Source organism: Mesoplodon bidens (genome assembly GCF_964165515.1).
Source record: "Mesoplodon bidens genome assembly, chromosome: 4".
NCBI lineage: Eukaryota > Metazoa > Chordata > Mammalia > Artiodactyla > Ziphiidae > Mesoplodon > Mesoplodon bidens.
This window is the reverse complement of record NC_138160.1, coordinates 66637412-66653224: the sequence shown is the minus strand read 5'-3', so window position 1 is coordinate 66653224 and position 15813 is coordinate 66637412. Positions and strand designations below refer to the sequence as shown.

Sequence of the window (15813 nt, the reverse complement as noted above, 5' to 3'; positions counted from 1 at the left end):
GTAGCAATTTCAGGAGCAAGTCTGAGGTAGCCATCCCAGTTGGGACAAGCAACCTCCCGACAACAAAACCATAAAGGTAATAGGTAGATCCTGGAAATGAGAGACCACAGAGGGGCTTGAACTCTGCAAACAACCCTGGCTGCCTCCACCCACATGCCTCAAGAAAACCATACTGGCTTCAAGTCCTGGGCTGATGGTGGAGCTGCTCACATGAACAGAGGACATGGGAGAAACTAAAAGGCAGGGCAGAGTAGAAACCTGCCTGAACTTTAAATGTGCTCCCCAGCCCACATATAGATCCTTTGGGAAGGGTGGAAGTCTTACTCCATCCATCATGCTCAGGTGTCCAAGCATAACCTCTGACCAATCACTGACCATAAAGTTATGCATAACTGAATGTTGAGCAAACAAAGCCAGACTTAAAATAGTGCATCTTTTTTAGGCATGAGCTGTGTATGCTTAGCTAAAGACCCTAAACTATATCCTGAAATAATGGAGAATCACTAAAGGATCTTAACCAGGGAGTAATGGATTGGAAATGTGTTTTATAACATCACTTTGTCAGGGTGGAAGTCAGATTGGCAGAGGGCGAGATCAGAGACAGAAAGCAGAAACAATGGCCTGAGCCACAGTGGCAATGGGAAAGGAGGGCAGAGGAGGCAGAGGTAAGCCAATGTGAGAGATTTTTAAAGGTGGAATAACTGATATAATGATCCATCAGGTCTATGTATTAAGGAGACAGAGGAATGTAAAAGGCTTCAGGTTTATGGCCTGAGCCAGAAGGATGGTAGAGGCATCTACTAAAACAAAGAATTCAACTGACAGGAGGTTGAAAGATGAGCTCAATTTTCGGAGCTTGAGGTTACCGAACTCTAATCTGTGAGATCACTTATGTGATTAAACTTTGTACAAAGGCTAGTATTTAGAAGAAGATAAATAAATGGAAATTCGGGACTGTAGTGGTCCAAAGACCTGGGTCCTTGCTCCAGTGGTAGCTCAGACTTGGGCAGGTCAATTGTTATCTCAAGTTTATTCGTTTATTTAAGTTATCTTGACACAAAATGAAGAAAAAAAGGTGTTGTGAACCTAAAGAAGGATGCTGTAAAGCAAGACTACATGTGATTGCTGCTATAGCATGCAATTAGTTCTGGAAGTTGTCACTAAAACAATATGACCAAAATGAAGCCATATATATTGGAAAAGAAACCATATTTTTGCTATGTCAGATGACATGGAAAGCACCAAATAATTATTTTTGAAAGCACTAGAAGTAGTATGACAGTTCATTTAGGAAACCAGTTACAAAATATACCTAGCAGAATCAATCTTTAAAGTGAACACCTGTTCTGTTCCTAAAAGGGAAGATAATGTTTTAGATATGTAATTTCACTCCAGTATTTTAAATTTAAAAGAACCACCATTAAAATCCCATTTGGGAAATTTAGCAAAACGTGTTTAAGAGGACCTAAAAATGAAAGCCTACACATGAAGGAAATTCACCAAAACAACCACAATTGTATTAGGGTAATGTGATTCTTTTATGTTTTTTTTTTCTATTTCTACAAACATTCAAGATCAGGGTAATGTCTGTAACTGGAGGCCCAATCCAAGGCTTTGGAAATAAGCATTTTTCAAGTTCAAGCATGAAATTAACTCATAATAGATCAGAGCAGATGGGCAAATTACCCTAAAGAGACAGAATAACTCCCCAGTCTGCAAGATTTGGCTATAATCAAATGGCAACTAAAAGAGACTGGTCAGTCATTAAAACTTAAAAAAAAAAATGAGATCAGTGGAGGAAACATTAGCATTGCCCACTACACTATTCAAGAAAGAGACTTCCTACCCTACATATCATTACTTTAAACAACTTGGCCTCAAATGGTAAGATTATCCCTACTGCAGAGCCAGATGTATGATGCCACTCTTAGATTATGCCACTAAATATTTCATTCATATAGCTACACATGAGAATTTGTACTCATTCTGTGTTCACGCAATTGTGATTTGCCCACTTACAAAACAAAATGAATCATCACAATCACAGGAGCATTCCAGTTCATTTGACAATTCTATTCATTATAAATTAATAAATTACATTCTGATATATATATATATCAGGATACAAATGTCAAAGGATATATATATACATATATATATATATATAATTTGACATTGCTCAATGTGGATCCCTCTTTGAGAGACAGCTCCATTCCATTCTATCTGAATCTGAGGGTCAGATCCTGGGCTTGATAAACTTACCAGTGTTCACTCCCTAGGAGGCTTTTTGAAATAGAGCCTGCCAGCCTGCCCAGTGAACTCAAACATCACTGTTAGCCAAGAATGTGCTTTTAATTGTTAAATGTGCACAATTACTATCACTGTTTAAGTTCAATTGATAAATTTGTAAAGTATTACAGCTTTCCTTTCTGATACTCTTGATAGTCTTTAAAAATGGTGTTCAAAAATATTTAATTCACAAGTAATACAACTTGTTCTTCTTGAAGTGATTGCTTAAGATTTGCATATGCTTAAGTGACAGATCATATCATAACACACAATAAATTATGAATGAAAAACCTAGTGTAACTATGAGTCAATGTTTGTTACAAAAACACAGCATGCTGCTCCAAGTGCATTTTTCTCCTAATCTCCAAAGATAAACTAAAAAAAACTCTACTTTAGTCTAATCAAGAGACTATGTGAATGCAATATATTTAATCTTTATCTAGTGACATTTGGGGCCAGAAATGATATTTCATTAACTCACAGTAGATGACTTAAACAAATACAGCATTACACTAAAACTAATAGTAATAACATGCCCACAGCCACCCTAAAAAGGATTAATACTGGGATATATAAAAAATGTCTTTAATAAGCTGGAGGAAGAAGAATAAAAGTTAAGCAAAATTAAGTATTTCAAACCAACAAATGTATTTATTTGTTACTCACATAAAGCAATATTATACTAAGAAACCTGTGGGAAACATCTATTCTTTTCGTAAACCTTAAAAATGTCACTAAATTTTAGCAAAGAATCTATCTAAGGATATTGTGTACATAGAGATCAAAAAGTATAAGAGGATAGTTAATATTTCACCTTTAAAATAGAAAGCCTTACTTCCAACAACTCAGTGTATAAATACCACAAAAATGAATGCATAGGCAAAGTAAAATAACTGTATTTAAGATATTAATTCCATTATTTACTCTCGAATTTGATTATGTTTCTGATAGAACTAGCCAGTAGGATTTATATAGTATCAGCAAATTGGAGACATGATGAAAAATTAGTCTTACCAGACCCACACAGAAAGCATTTTTAACTCTCTTTAATAATGTCATGCTTCAAAATAAAAGAAATGAAATCTCTTAACAGAATGAGGCTATGTAATTCAAGATGCCATCATCTAACGGAAATTCACCCCCAATTCTCTGTTTACTTCTCTACTTTATAAATCCCTAAGTCAAAATTTGTAGAAATAATGGGTGAACTTCGAAGACATCATGCTAAGTGAAATAAGCCAGTCACAAAAAGATAAATACTGTATGATTCCCCTTATATGAACTACCTAGAGTAGTCAAATTCATATAAGGTAGAAGGGTAGTTGCCAGGGGCTGGGGAAGGGAGGAATGAGGAGTTAGTGTTTAAGGGGTATAGAGTTTCGATTTTGCAAGATGAAAACAGTTCTGGAACTTGGTTGCACAACAATGTGAATGTACTTAAGGCTACTGAACTATAGACTTAAAAATGGCTATGATCGGGCTTCCCTGGTGGCACAGTGATTGAGCGTCCGCCTGCCGCGGCAGGGGACGTGGGTTCGTGCCCCGGTCCGGGAGAATCCTGCGTGCCACGAAGCGGCTGGGCCCGTGAGCCATGGCCGCTGGGCCTGCGCGTCCGGAGCCTGTGCTCCGCAACGGGAGAGGCCACAACACTGCGAGGCCCAAGTACCGCGAAAAAAAAAAAATGGTTAAGATGATAAATTTTGTGTTATGTATATGTATTTTACCATAATTTTTAAAATAAATAAAAATTTGTAGAAATAATATTTTATGTCTCTAGAGTCTTTTTCTGAGATCATTAATTTTAATATTAATGATAAATAAATTTAGAGTGCACTTGAAAAACCCATAATTTTAAGACATATGGGGGAAGGGGAAAAAAGAAAACCAACTTAATTAAATTGAGATATATCATGTCACTTCATGATATATGCTTTGAAACAGTATATTCCTGGCTGTGAGTTGGTAATTGTGGGAGTTAAGTGATAGGTACATGGGAATTCATTATACTATTCTCTTTGCTTTTGTATGCTTAAAATTTTTCATAGTAAGACGTTAAAGATATCTGTGCAAATAAACAAGGTGAGAAATTCAGTATGGCAGCAGGATTGATGGGAAGGGTAGGGTGGGTTTTCTAACAAGATAGTGTTAAAAGATGGAATGAAGTAAGATATGGAAATATTTTAGAATTTATTTTAAAAATATGAATTTGATGTAATTAGGATAATGTTGAAGGGTTTTAAGAAAATCAATGTGAATTAATCGGAGAGAAAGACTTCTGAAAGGAAGGAATTAAAACGGAATGAAAAATCAGGAATCAAAGACTTCCCTGGTGGCGCAGTGGTTGAGAGTCCGCCTGCCGATGAAGGGGACGTGGATTCATGCCCCGGTCCAGGAAAATCCCACATGCCGCAGAGAGGCTGGGCCCGTGAGCCATGGCCGCTGAGCCGGCGCATCCGGAGCCTGTGCTCCACAACGGGAGAGGCCACAACAGTGAGAGGCCCGCGTACCAAAAAAAAAAAATCAGGAATCAAAAAGAAATTTAAATTGTTTAAATTTCTAAGAATAAAATAAAATTTAAAATTTTTACTCTATATAAATTAGGAAATAGGCCCTTTCAATAAGGGTTCCTAAGCTGTCAGGGAAATAATCAAAATATTTCTAGTGTGCTGCTATGAAATTTCAAGATATAATCAAGTAGGTTTAACTGAAGAGACAGGGATTAATAGGGGGTGGGGAGCAGAGGCCTTTTAATTCTTCTTTAAGAATAACAGGACTTCCATGGTGTTCCAGTGGTTAAGACTCTGTGCTTCCATTGCAGAGGGCATGGGCTTGATCCCTGGTCTTGTAAGTTCCCTCATGCCACCTGCATGCCATGCAATGAGGCCAAAATAAATAAAATAAAATAAAATAAACAATTCTTCTGCATATCATTGTAAATCAAAGTAAATCAACTATACTTCAATTTAAATTTTTTTAAAAAAAAGAGTAACATACAAAATAATCTAGTGTTATTTGTATAAAATTTAATCTCAAAATTAGTATTAATAGAATAGAATATTTTGTTTTCAGTATCTGAATGGTCTCTCTTCCTGTTTCTGCTATACAAAAGTGAGAGAATATAGTTGAAAAGCTATGGGAAATTATTTTATCAATAACCTGTAAAAGGTGATATCACAGAACTAATGTACTCATATCCAGTGAGTAAAAACACAAAAACAAAAGAAAAAATTTTAGAAGGCAAGTTGCTTTGAAGTTTTAAACTGCACAAATTCCCAAAAGGGCTCTGAATCTAAGACAAGGCTAAGAACATTTGTAATGATGAATAAAGTTTAGGGTGAAGAATAAATTGTGATGACACTGAAGAAAAGGAAGCATATATGTAATATACAAAAAAGTAGAGAGAACAGTACCAAAATTAAACCTATATACACATTACTTATATTCAATATATGTCATGATTTTGCCACATTTGCTTCATCTATCCCTGGTGTATTTTTTTCTTTGCTAACCTCATTAGTATCATTTTATACCTTAGTCCATAATCAAATATCCCCAACTGTCTCAAAAAAGGTCCTGTAAAAACAGTTGATTTGAGTCAGGGTCCAAAGAAGGTTCACACATTACATTAGGCTATGCCTCCTGATTTCTATTAATTTAGAGTAGCGCTACTCAAAATGTGGTCTGAACTGGTGCCAATTCAAGGACTAATTGTAAATTACCAGTCCCAAAACTATTCTTAATCTGCAAATTCTTTGTTATGGGTCAATAAGATAAATTCAGAAAAGGAAAGTAAGGACTTAGAAACTTTCATAGCAAGTTGACACTGTCAACACACCCAAGTGCATGGTCAGTGGACCCATCTAGTGAACCAGGCTGGTAATCTCACCCTCCCATGATTGAGTCTCACATGATCTGAGCTGCACACTAGTTTTGCGCACCGGGACAGCTTACTGGTTGCTGCCCCAAGGATATTTTAAAAACAAAACAAAACAAAAAACTGGTCCTTAATTCTAAATAGTTAGAAGTGCAGTCCTCCTCCTCACTTCTTTATCCTACCATTAACTTTTTAAGGAAACTGGGTCAAATATCCTTTAGATTTCTGGATTTTTCTATTTGTCCTGTGGTGTCAATTAACTTGGTCTTCTATCACTTGTCTTCCTTAATTGGTTCTATTCAGGTTCATCTTTGGGGGCAAGAATATCCCATGGACTGTGCTCTGTGATTCAGGTTATAAAACTTCAGAAAGTACATAATATCTGGATATCCTATTTTTAGTAATGATAAGATTGAATGCTAGGTTCAGGTAATGATAGATCAATCCCTCTTTTGTAAACTTCACATCAATTTTTCACCTTATATTTTCATCTACTGATTATTGTTGACTAATTCATTTCATTAGGGATTGAAAAGTGATGACTTTCTAATTCTATCATCCTTTCTATATTTATTAGATGGAATTCTCAGGGAAAAAAAATTCCTTATCAAATTAGGCTATTTGGTTACTATGAGATATAATTCATACAGGAAAGACAGGATAAATGCTTATTTCTTTCCTTTTGACTAACAATTTTCAGACCAAGGAGTTGATGAGTTGTCCTAGATACTCCCAATGGTGTTCAGTGAGTTAGGTTTGGAGTCTCTTCTGCTCCACTCCCTCTCTCTCTCTCTCTCTTTGTCCCCACCCCCCATCCCTCCCTCCTTCTCTAACATTATGAGCCCATGGGTTTTTAAGATATATACAGACATATACTGGAGATATAAAGGGCTAGGTTTCAGACCTCCACAATAAAGCAAATAACACAATACAGCGAGTCACATGAATTTTTTGGTTTCCCAATGCATATAAAAGTTATGTTTACACTATACTAAGTTATGTTTCCCAATGCATATAAAAGTTATGTATACACTATATTAAGTGTGCAATAGCATTAGGTCTAAAAACACATTGTATGAACAAAAAATACTTTATTGCTAAAAAATGTTAACCATCATCTGAGCCTCCAGTGAGTCATAATCATTTTGCTGGTGGAGTGTCTTGTCTCGATGTTGATGGCTGCTGACTCATCAGGGTGGTGGTCACTGAAGGTTGGGACAATTTCTTACAATAAGACAACAATGAAGTTTGCAACATCGACTGACCACTTCTTTCACCAACGATGTCTCTGTAGCATGCAATGCTGTTTGATAGCATTTTACCCATTTTGAATTTCTTTCTAAACTGGAGTCAGTCCTCTCAAACCCTGTTTCTGCTTTATCAACTAAGTTTATGTCATATTCTAAATCCTTTGTTGTCAGTTCGTCACAGCATCTTCACCAGGAGTAGATTCTATCTCACGAAACCACTTTCTTTGCTCATCCGTAAGAAGCAACTCCTCATCTGTTCAAGTTTTATCATGAGATTGCTGTAAGTCAGTCACATCTTCAGGCTCCACTTCTAATCCTAGTTCTCTTGCTATTTCTACTACATCTGCAGTGACTTCCTCCACTGAAGTATTGAACCCCACAAAGTCATCCATGAGGATTGGTCAACTTCTTCCAAACTCCTGTTAATGTTGACATTTTGACTTCTTCCCATGAATCACAGTGTTCCTAATGGCACCTAGAATGGTGAGTCCTTTCCAGGCGGCTTTCAACTGACTTTGCCCAGATCCAACTGAGGAATCACTATCTTTGGCAGCTATAACCTTATAAAATGTATCTCTTACAAAATGTGACTTGAAAGTTGAAATTACTCGAACCATGGGCTGCAGAATGGATGTTGTGTTAGTAAGCATGAAAACAATATTAATCTTGTTGTACATCTCCATCAGAGCTGTCGGGTGACTAGGTACATTGTCAATGACCAGTGCTATTTTGAAATGAACCTTTTTTTCTGAACAGTATGTCTCAACAGTGGGCTTAATATATTCAGTAAACCACTTATAAATAGATGTGCTATCATCCAGGCTTTTTTTGCTCCATTTATAGAACACAGGCAGAGTAGATTTAGCATAACCTAAAGGGCCCTAAAATTTTCAGAATCATAAATGAGCACTGGCTTCAACTTAAAGTCAAAGTCACCAGCTGTATTAGCCCCTAACAAGACAGTCAGCCTTTATGTCTTTGAAGTTTCGGAGCCAGGCATTGACTTCTCCTCTCTAGCTGTGAAAGTCCTAGATGGCATCTTCTTCCAATAGAAGGCTGTTTTGTCTACACTGAAAATTTGTTGTTTAGTGTAGGTACCTTAATTGGTGATCTTAGCTAGATCTTCTGGATAATTTGCTGCAGCTTCTACATTCAGCCCCTGCTGCTTCACCTCACACTTCTATGTTATGGAGATAGTTTCTTTCCTGAAACCTCATGAGCCAAACTCTGCTAGCTTCAAACTTTTCTTCTGTAACTCCCTCACCTTTCTCAGCCGTCATAGAATTGAAGAGATAGGGCCTTCCTCTGGATTAGGCTTTGGCTTATGGGAAGTTGTCCTGGTTTGATCTTCTATCCCAACCACTAAAACTTTCTTCTTATCAGCAGTAAGGCTGTTTCACTTTCTTATCATTCGCATATTCACTGGAGTAGCACACTTAACTTCCTTCAAGAGCTTCTGCTTTGCATCTACAACTTGGCTAACTGTTTGGTGCAAGAGGCCTAGGTTTTGATCTACTCAGCTTTTGACATGCCTTCCTCACTAAGCTTAATCATTTCCAGTTTCTGATTCAAAGTGAAGATAGGCAATGCTTACTTTCACTTGAGCACTTAGAGGCCATTGTAGGGTTATTAATTGGCCTAATTTCAATATTGTTGTGTCTCAGGAAATAGGGAGGCCCGAGGAGAGGGACAGAGATGGGGCAATGGCCAGTCAGTGGAGCAGTCAGAACACACACATTTATTAAGTTCGCTGTCTTAATGGGCAGGATTCCTGGCACCCCAAAACAATCACAATACTAACATGAAAGATCACTGATCTGGTCACAGATCACCATAACAAATAAAATAATGAAAAAGTTTGAAATACTGTGAGAATTATCAAAATATGACACAGAGACACGAGTGAGCAAATGTTGTTGGAAAAGTGGCACCAATAGACTTGCTTGAGGCAGGGTTACCACAAAACTTCAATTTGTAAAACATGCAATATCCATAAAGTGCAATAAAGCAAAGTGCAATAAAACAACATAACCCTATAATGTGTTTCAAACAATTGCATTCATTGTTATTTACCATCTTCTGCTCCCCTTTCTTATTGTAGAGAATTCAGAACAATACACTACAGACCATACGGTATATTTGGTGCTAATAGATTTTCATAAAGGTTTCTGAAAAGCTAACTACAATTTCATTCATAGCTTTATTTCTATAACAAAAGATGCTGAAAATTTCAAACAACCAACTAAAAATTATAACCACAATATAACTGTCCACGTGCCAGAAACTGTGCTAAACTTTTTGAATGCAAATCTCATTTAATGTATACAATAGCCATGTTAGGTGAGTATTATTATTATTCCTATTTTATAGGTAAAGAAAATGAAGTTTGGAGACATTAAGTAATTTGTCTAAAATCCAGCTAGTAAATGGTAGAGTCAGGATTTGTACTCAGGTCTATCTAACTCTGAAGCCCATGCTATTAACCACTATCTTTAATATCTGACAGACCATCATGTTAAACAATGGCTCTCAACAAAAGTGTACCGCCTTCCTGAAGGGTTTGGAGATGATGGGGGTAGGAGAACAAGAAGAACTATCCTGCCCAGATGCCAAAAGAATTAAGCCCCACTGAAAAACTATTGATTTAGAAGTATTCTCCTTAATCTGCATACCTCCAGATATAAAAATTAGGACTATTTTGATTATTTTAAGAAACTTCTTCCTTTTAAAAATTTTAAATTATTTACATGTTTCATTAATTCACATTGCTTTTCTCATCAACTTTGCAGGAAAAATGATGCTTTGCCTTATATAAAAAGTTGAATTATACCAATTCTCTAAACATTGTCACAATTACGTTAAAATTAAAAAATAAAATGGATGGTACCAAAGTGATTTATGAACAAACCTGAAGGTATGAGTGACAATATATGCACTCTTTAAAGGAGCCTCTACATACAGGGATAAACAAAGGTTTTTTTAAAAATAAGCGGCAAAAAGGGGCAGAGAGAGGCATTAAAAAGTTGTATTAGGAAACTTTTGGGGATGACGGATATGTTCACTCTCCTGATTGTAGTGAAGGTTCAAGGTCCGTACATATGTCAAAAACTTATCAAATTATACATTTTAAATATGTGTAGTTTATTGTTTGTCAATTATACATCAATACAACTATTTTTAATATAAAAATTAATTTCTGGAGCCTAAAAAGTAAAAGAATATTCTAAGTATTGTCTCCAAACAGTCCCACAAAGCCTGAGATGTAATACAGATGGAAGGTTAAAGGAAATAAACAAGTGACTGATTCACAATTTCCTTCTTAAACTGGATATAGAACTGCAGAAATTAAGTAGTAAAAATACTAATATTCCAAAATACAGAAGAGAGGGATCTCCTTGCTGGAGCCCCTTTTCCTAATTCAGAACAACAGCATGCACTGAGGCAGGGCTGCGTGAGAAACCGCAGTCAACACCATGCAGACACCCAGTCCCAGAAGTCACCCACTGGCCACACAGAGCCCACATATTATACTTCACTGGCATGTTGGGTTTGGTCCTCACTGTGTTTAAAAAATATCTTTTTTAATTAGTTGCCAACCTTTAAAAATTTAGATTTTACCCCCAAATCTTTTTTACTTTTCTTGGAAGATCTGGTAAACCCCTGGGTCCATGTTTCCAACCTGGCCTCAGGCCAAGCACTCTGGTCAGCCACAGGCCCCAAGACTCAGTGTCCATTCTGTCTTGTCCCTGGCAGCGTGACCCACTTACATTACCCAACCAGGTCTTCACAGACTTTTGAGTTTGCAGTCCTTACCCTAAGGCTATAAAGATTTTCTCTGATGAATGTTTTGTTTTGTTTTGATACTATCTACAGGCTTACCCCCACATTAAAGAGAACAGTCCTTAATTAGAGGTGCAATTCTTACTCCAAAGGGTAGGGAACTCAGCAGAAAGTGGCAGCAAACAAGAAACTAGACTTAGCCATACCCATCCGTGAAGTAGAGGCCAGGCCAGAATAAAAACAAATCCTGGAAACTGGTTCTTATGGCACTAGTTTCAACAAATTCAGTGAAGAAACTTCTGACATATAATTTGTCTCCTGGAGATCTTCCCCAGAGTCCCCCAACACACACACATACACACATACACACACACACACACACAGACCTAACTTCCTCCCTACCTTTCTGCTCCCCCACTCTGCTAGGTCACTGAAATGGTAACAGGAATCTCTATTATCCTGCCTCCAACTTAAGATAAAAGAAAAATTCTTTTTTTTTTTAACCTGGTAAAAAGGGAAAGTTCCCAAGGAATAATCACACAAATTATTACAGGACAAAAGGGGTCAGAAACCTATTCTCATTCAATGAATAGACAACCAACATTTTAATCATTACATATCAGAAGCATTAATATTAAAGTCAGGAAGAAGACAAAGAGAGCTGTTATTACTATTAACATTTTTCTACTCAGTTCATAAAATAGTAGGGAGAAATATTACAAAGAAGGCAACAAAAAATTCCTCATTTGCAGATAACCTCACTCTACCTAGAAGACACAAGAGAAATCACTGAAAAATTATGAAAATTAACAGGAGAATTCAGTAAGATGACTGAATGGTTACAAAATTAATATACAAAAATTAGCAGTTCTTTTATATGTCAATAATAATCATAGAAGAAATAAGATGACTAAAAATTCAAACACAATAGCAAACAAAATTATTAAATACTCAGGAACAAAATTAATAAAAGATGTTGTAAGGTCATGTTACCCTAGAGCAAGAGATGCCTTAAAAGTTTATGAACTGTCCCATCACTAGCTTAGAGAGTGGGGCTAGAATCCACCACAAGAAATTGACTCTATACCTCTGAACCCTCACATGAGCTCCCCTGTCAAAGCTTAGCTGATATACGACCCAAGAGGAATCATGGCTTCTCCTCCCAGTGACAATCTAGATCTGATCAAGGCCTGCATTTCCCTAGCCTCTAGATCTGAATCATAGGAATAAGCTCAAAACTGTTCTCATTTCTCAAATTTCATATAGGAAACAGAGCTAATCAGCAGAGAATCAGGATTCACCACTTTTTCATGGATCAGATAAAATGTCAAGTAGAGAAAATTTACTTATTCTCTAAGAACAGGATTTCAAGGAACTCTTAAAGAGCTTTTGGCAGAGAACCTTACTAAATGTATGTGTGGAAATAAATGAGTACATAGACCTTTTACATTATTACTACTGAATAGAATCAAAAGAAATAATGTTTTGGAAGTATTTATATTATTAAGAAATTCCCAGTGAATACAGTCCTCAATATTTCAGAATTTGTGATTATTTGACTATGGTTTGGTTTCTGGATTATCTTTCCACTCTCTGGACAAAAGTAGTCTCCTAAGACAATTAATAGTGTAAGCAAATGGTTTGAAGCACTACAGAAGCATCTGTTTACATTCAGATAATTAATATGCTAACAACTCTTATTATTAAATTAAAGCAGTTCACCTAAGGACTTATGTAGATAATACTTCATTAGCCTAATTATAATGAGTATATATAGCTGAAGTAATAAAATGGACATCTGTCTTAAAACATTCTTCAATTTAAGCCTTCTACTAAATCAAACTAGCTTTCATACATTACTTTCAATTACTGAGGTTTTTGTGGGGGATGAAACAAAAAAAACCCATTGAAATAGAAAATAAAATTTTCTTACCTTTGAAATTCTCCATTCCCAGCCATCGCCTATCTTCTGTGAATGTTTAATGAATTCTGCACAATAATGCTGGAACGTTTCTTCTCCAAAGAACTCATCTTCTTCCATACTAAATAACAACTGAAATATAAAAACTATTAGCATCAGCTGTGGAATGAATACTGAAAAGAATTCAGCTAGGGCTTCCCTGGTGGCGCAGTGGTTGAGAGTCTGCCTGCTAATGCGGGGGACACGGGTTCGAGCCCTGGTCTGGGAGGATCCCACATGCCGCGGAGCAGCTGGGCCCGTGAGCCACAACTACTGAGCCTGCGCGTCTGGAGCCTGTGCTCCGTGACAAGAGAGGCCGCGACAGTGAGAGGCCCACGCACCGCGATGAGGAGTGGCCCCTGCTTGCCACAGCTAGAGAAAGCCCTCACACAGAAACTAAGACCCAACACAGCAAAAATAAATAAATTAATTAATAAACTCCTACCCCCAACATCTTCTTTAAAAAAAAAAAAAAGAATTCAGCTAATTCACTTACTTCTTTAAACAAACAAAAATTTGGGATGTACATTGGAAAATAACCTCAGAGTCACTCCAAAAAAAAAAAAAGTGTTTTGTTTCCATCTTTCTCACCCTATCCCCCTTTTTTAATCAGGAAGAAAATGTGCTCAACATGAAAACCCAGGGACTTCCTTGGTGGTGCAGGGGTTGGGAATCCGCCTTCCAGTGCAGGGGACACGGGTTCAAGCCCTGGTCCGGGCGGATCCCACATGCAGCAGACCAACTAAGCCCATGCACCACAACTACTGAGCCTGCGATCTAGAGCCCGCACTACTGAAGCCCACGTGCCTAGAGCCCATGCTCCGCAACAAGAGAAGCCACCGCAAAGAGAAGCCCACGCACCGCAACGAAGAGTAGCCCCTGCTCGCGCAACTAGAGAAAGCCCGTGCACAGCAACGAAGACCCAATGTATCCAAAAATAAATAAATAAATAAATTTATTTTTTAAAAAAACATGAAAACCCAAAACCTAGCTTTGTATTGATAACAAATATGTATCTATGGTTCAAAAAGTTTAGTTTGTCCATAAATTAACTTTCAAGTGTTCATTATCTCACTTCTTCTAAGCTAATGTTTCCAAACAACCTCCTCACACTTCCTTCTCTATCTCCTACCTTAGCTCTTATATAGACAGCATCACAATGATTAGTGGAGCTGGGCTGTTCTTCACACCTTATATTAGAGTTCAACTCACTAACAAAAGATGTTCTAAAGCCTGAAAGTATTTGTTCTGCAAGGTGTAAGGTGATGATCACCTAATTAATTACCTACTTTATTGAGTCTACAAATGTGCCAAAATCAAGGATTACCCACATATTTGTTATATAAATCTACCTAAAATATGAAACATTGTTTATAGAAAGAAAATTTTAGAGCAGCTGGAAGGAAACTCAGATTATATACTTCAAGTCTCTTGATGAGAAAAGTTGGACCAAGTGAATTCCCACATTCTCCTCATTAGTGATAAGCATCATCAGGACAATTAGCACTTGTTAACTGCTTACTATGTCAGGTACTTAATGCTAGACACTTCACATTCCCATTTAATCCTCACACAACCCAAAGGCTGCTGTTATCCTCATTCCTCAAATGAAAAAGAGTAAGTAATCTGCTCAAGAATACAAATGAGGAAAAGTTCAAACCCCAGTTTGGCTCCAGGGCCAATGATCTGTCTATACTAGATGATTCCCAGTCCAGTGTTCTTTCTGATTATTCAAATTTAGTATGACCTACATAAGAATTTGTTCACTCATCCAACAAATACGTATTGTATGTAAGTAGTAGGCACTGTGCATAGGTAAAGGTTAGATACACAAAAATGAAAATATGCATAGTCCTTTCCTTGTAAGAACTTATCTTGAATGAAGCATTGTAGGATGTTGAGCAGCATTCCTGGTCTCTATCCACTGGGATGCCAGTAGGATCCCTTTTCCCAGGTGTGACAACCAAAAATGTCTCCAGACATTGCCAAAGGTTCCCCGGGGGACAGTCACTCTATAGCTGCTTACTTCTCTGCCCTTCGTGGTTGCAGAAGCGTTTACCCACCTGGCAAACTCATACACATTCTACAGGTGTCCCTCCAGGATGCTTCCATCAAGATGTACCTTATTTCCCCCACTAGACCATGAACATCTCAAGGACAAGATCCAAGTCTAATTCATCTTGGTACCCCCAGCACCCAGCTTAGTGCCTGGCTCTAGACTGAACCTGATAAACATTTGTTGGATGAATGAATAAGTAAATGAAGTATGAACTGTAAAAAAAAAAAAAAAAAAAAAAGAACTTATCTTGCAATGAAGGGAGATAACCAGTAACAATAATTACAGCAGAAACTCTCTTATAAGACCAACCTCCATTCAACTTGCCAGATTAACTGACACAGTGTCTATTCCTTCTGTAAAACAATGACTAAACTCTACAGCATGCTTTTTATGTAGCATCTCTGCTCCTATCAGTTGAGTGTACTTTCACAAACCATATTCATGTATCATAAATACATACTTTAATTAAATGCAACACAAACCAAAACAATAAAATGTAAGTAAAAAAGAAACACAACTGTTATTTCTATGATGTAGACTTTATAAAGACTTGGAAAGACTATAAAGGTAAGTCTTCATAAGAAAAAACAAACTACTATTG

The 15813-nt window shown here is 37.0% G+C and overlaps 1 protein-coding gene across 4 annotated transcripts in view; it reads right to left on the bottom strand.

Annotated features, from left to right (window-relative positions):
• ATG10 (autophagy related 10) overlaps positions 1–15813 on the bottom strand; it is a 234428-nt gene that overhangs the window by 205327 nt on the left and 13288 nt on the right. For all 4 annotated transcript variants that reach the window (XM_081231548.1, XM_081231551.1, XM_081231549.1 and 1 more), the window contains exon 2: positions 13127–13246. In XM_081231548.1, the coding sequence (XP_081087674.1) occupies positions 13127–13234 (108 nt within the window). In that variant the 5' untranslated portion in view covers positions 13235–13246. The remainder of the gene's footprint in view (positions 1–13126; positions 13247–15813) is intronic.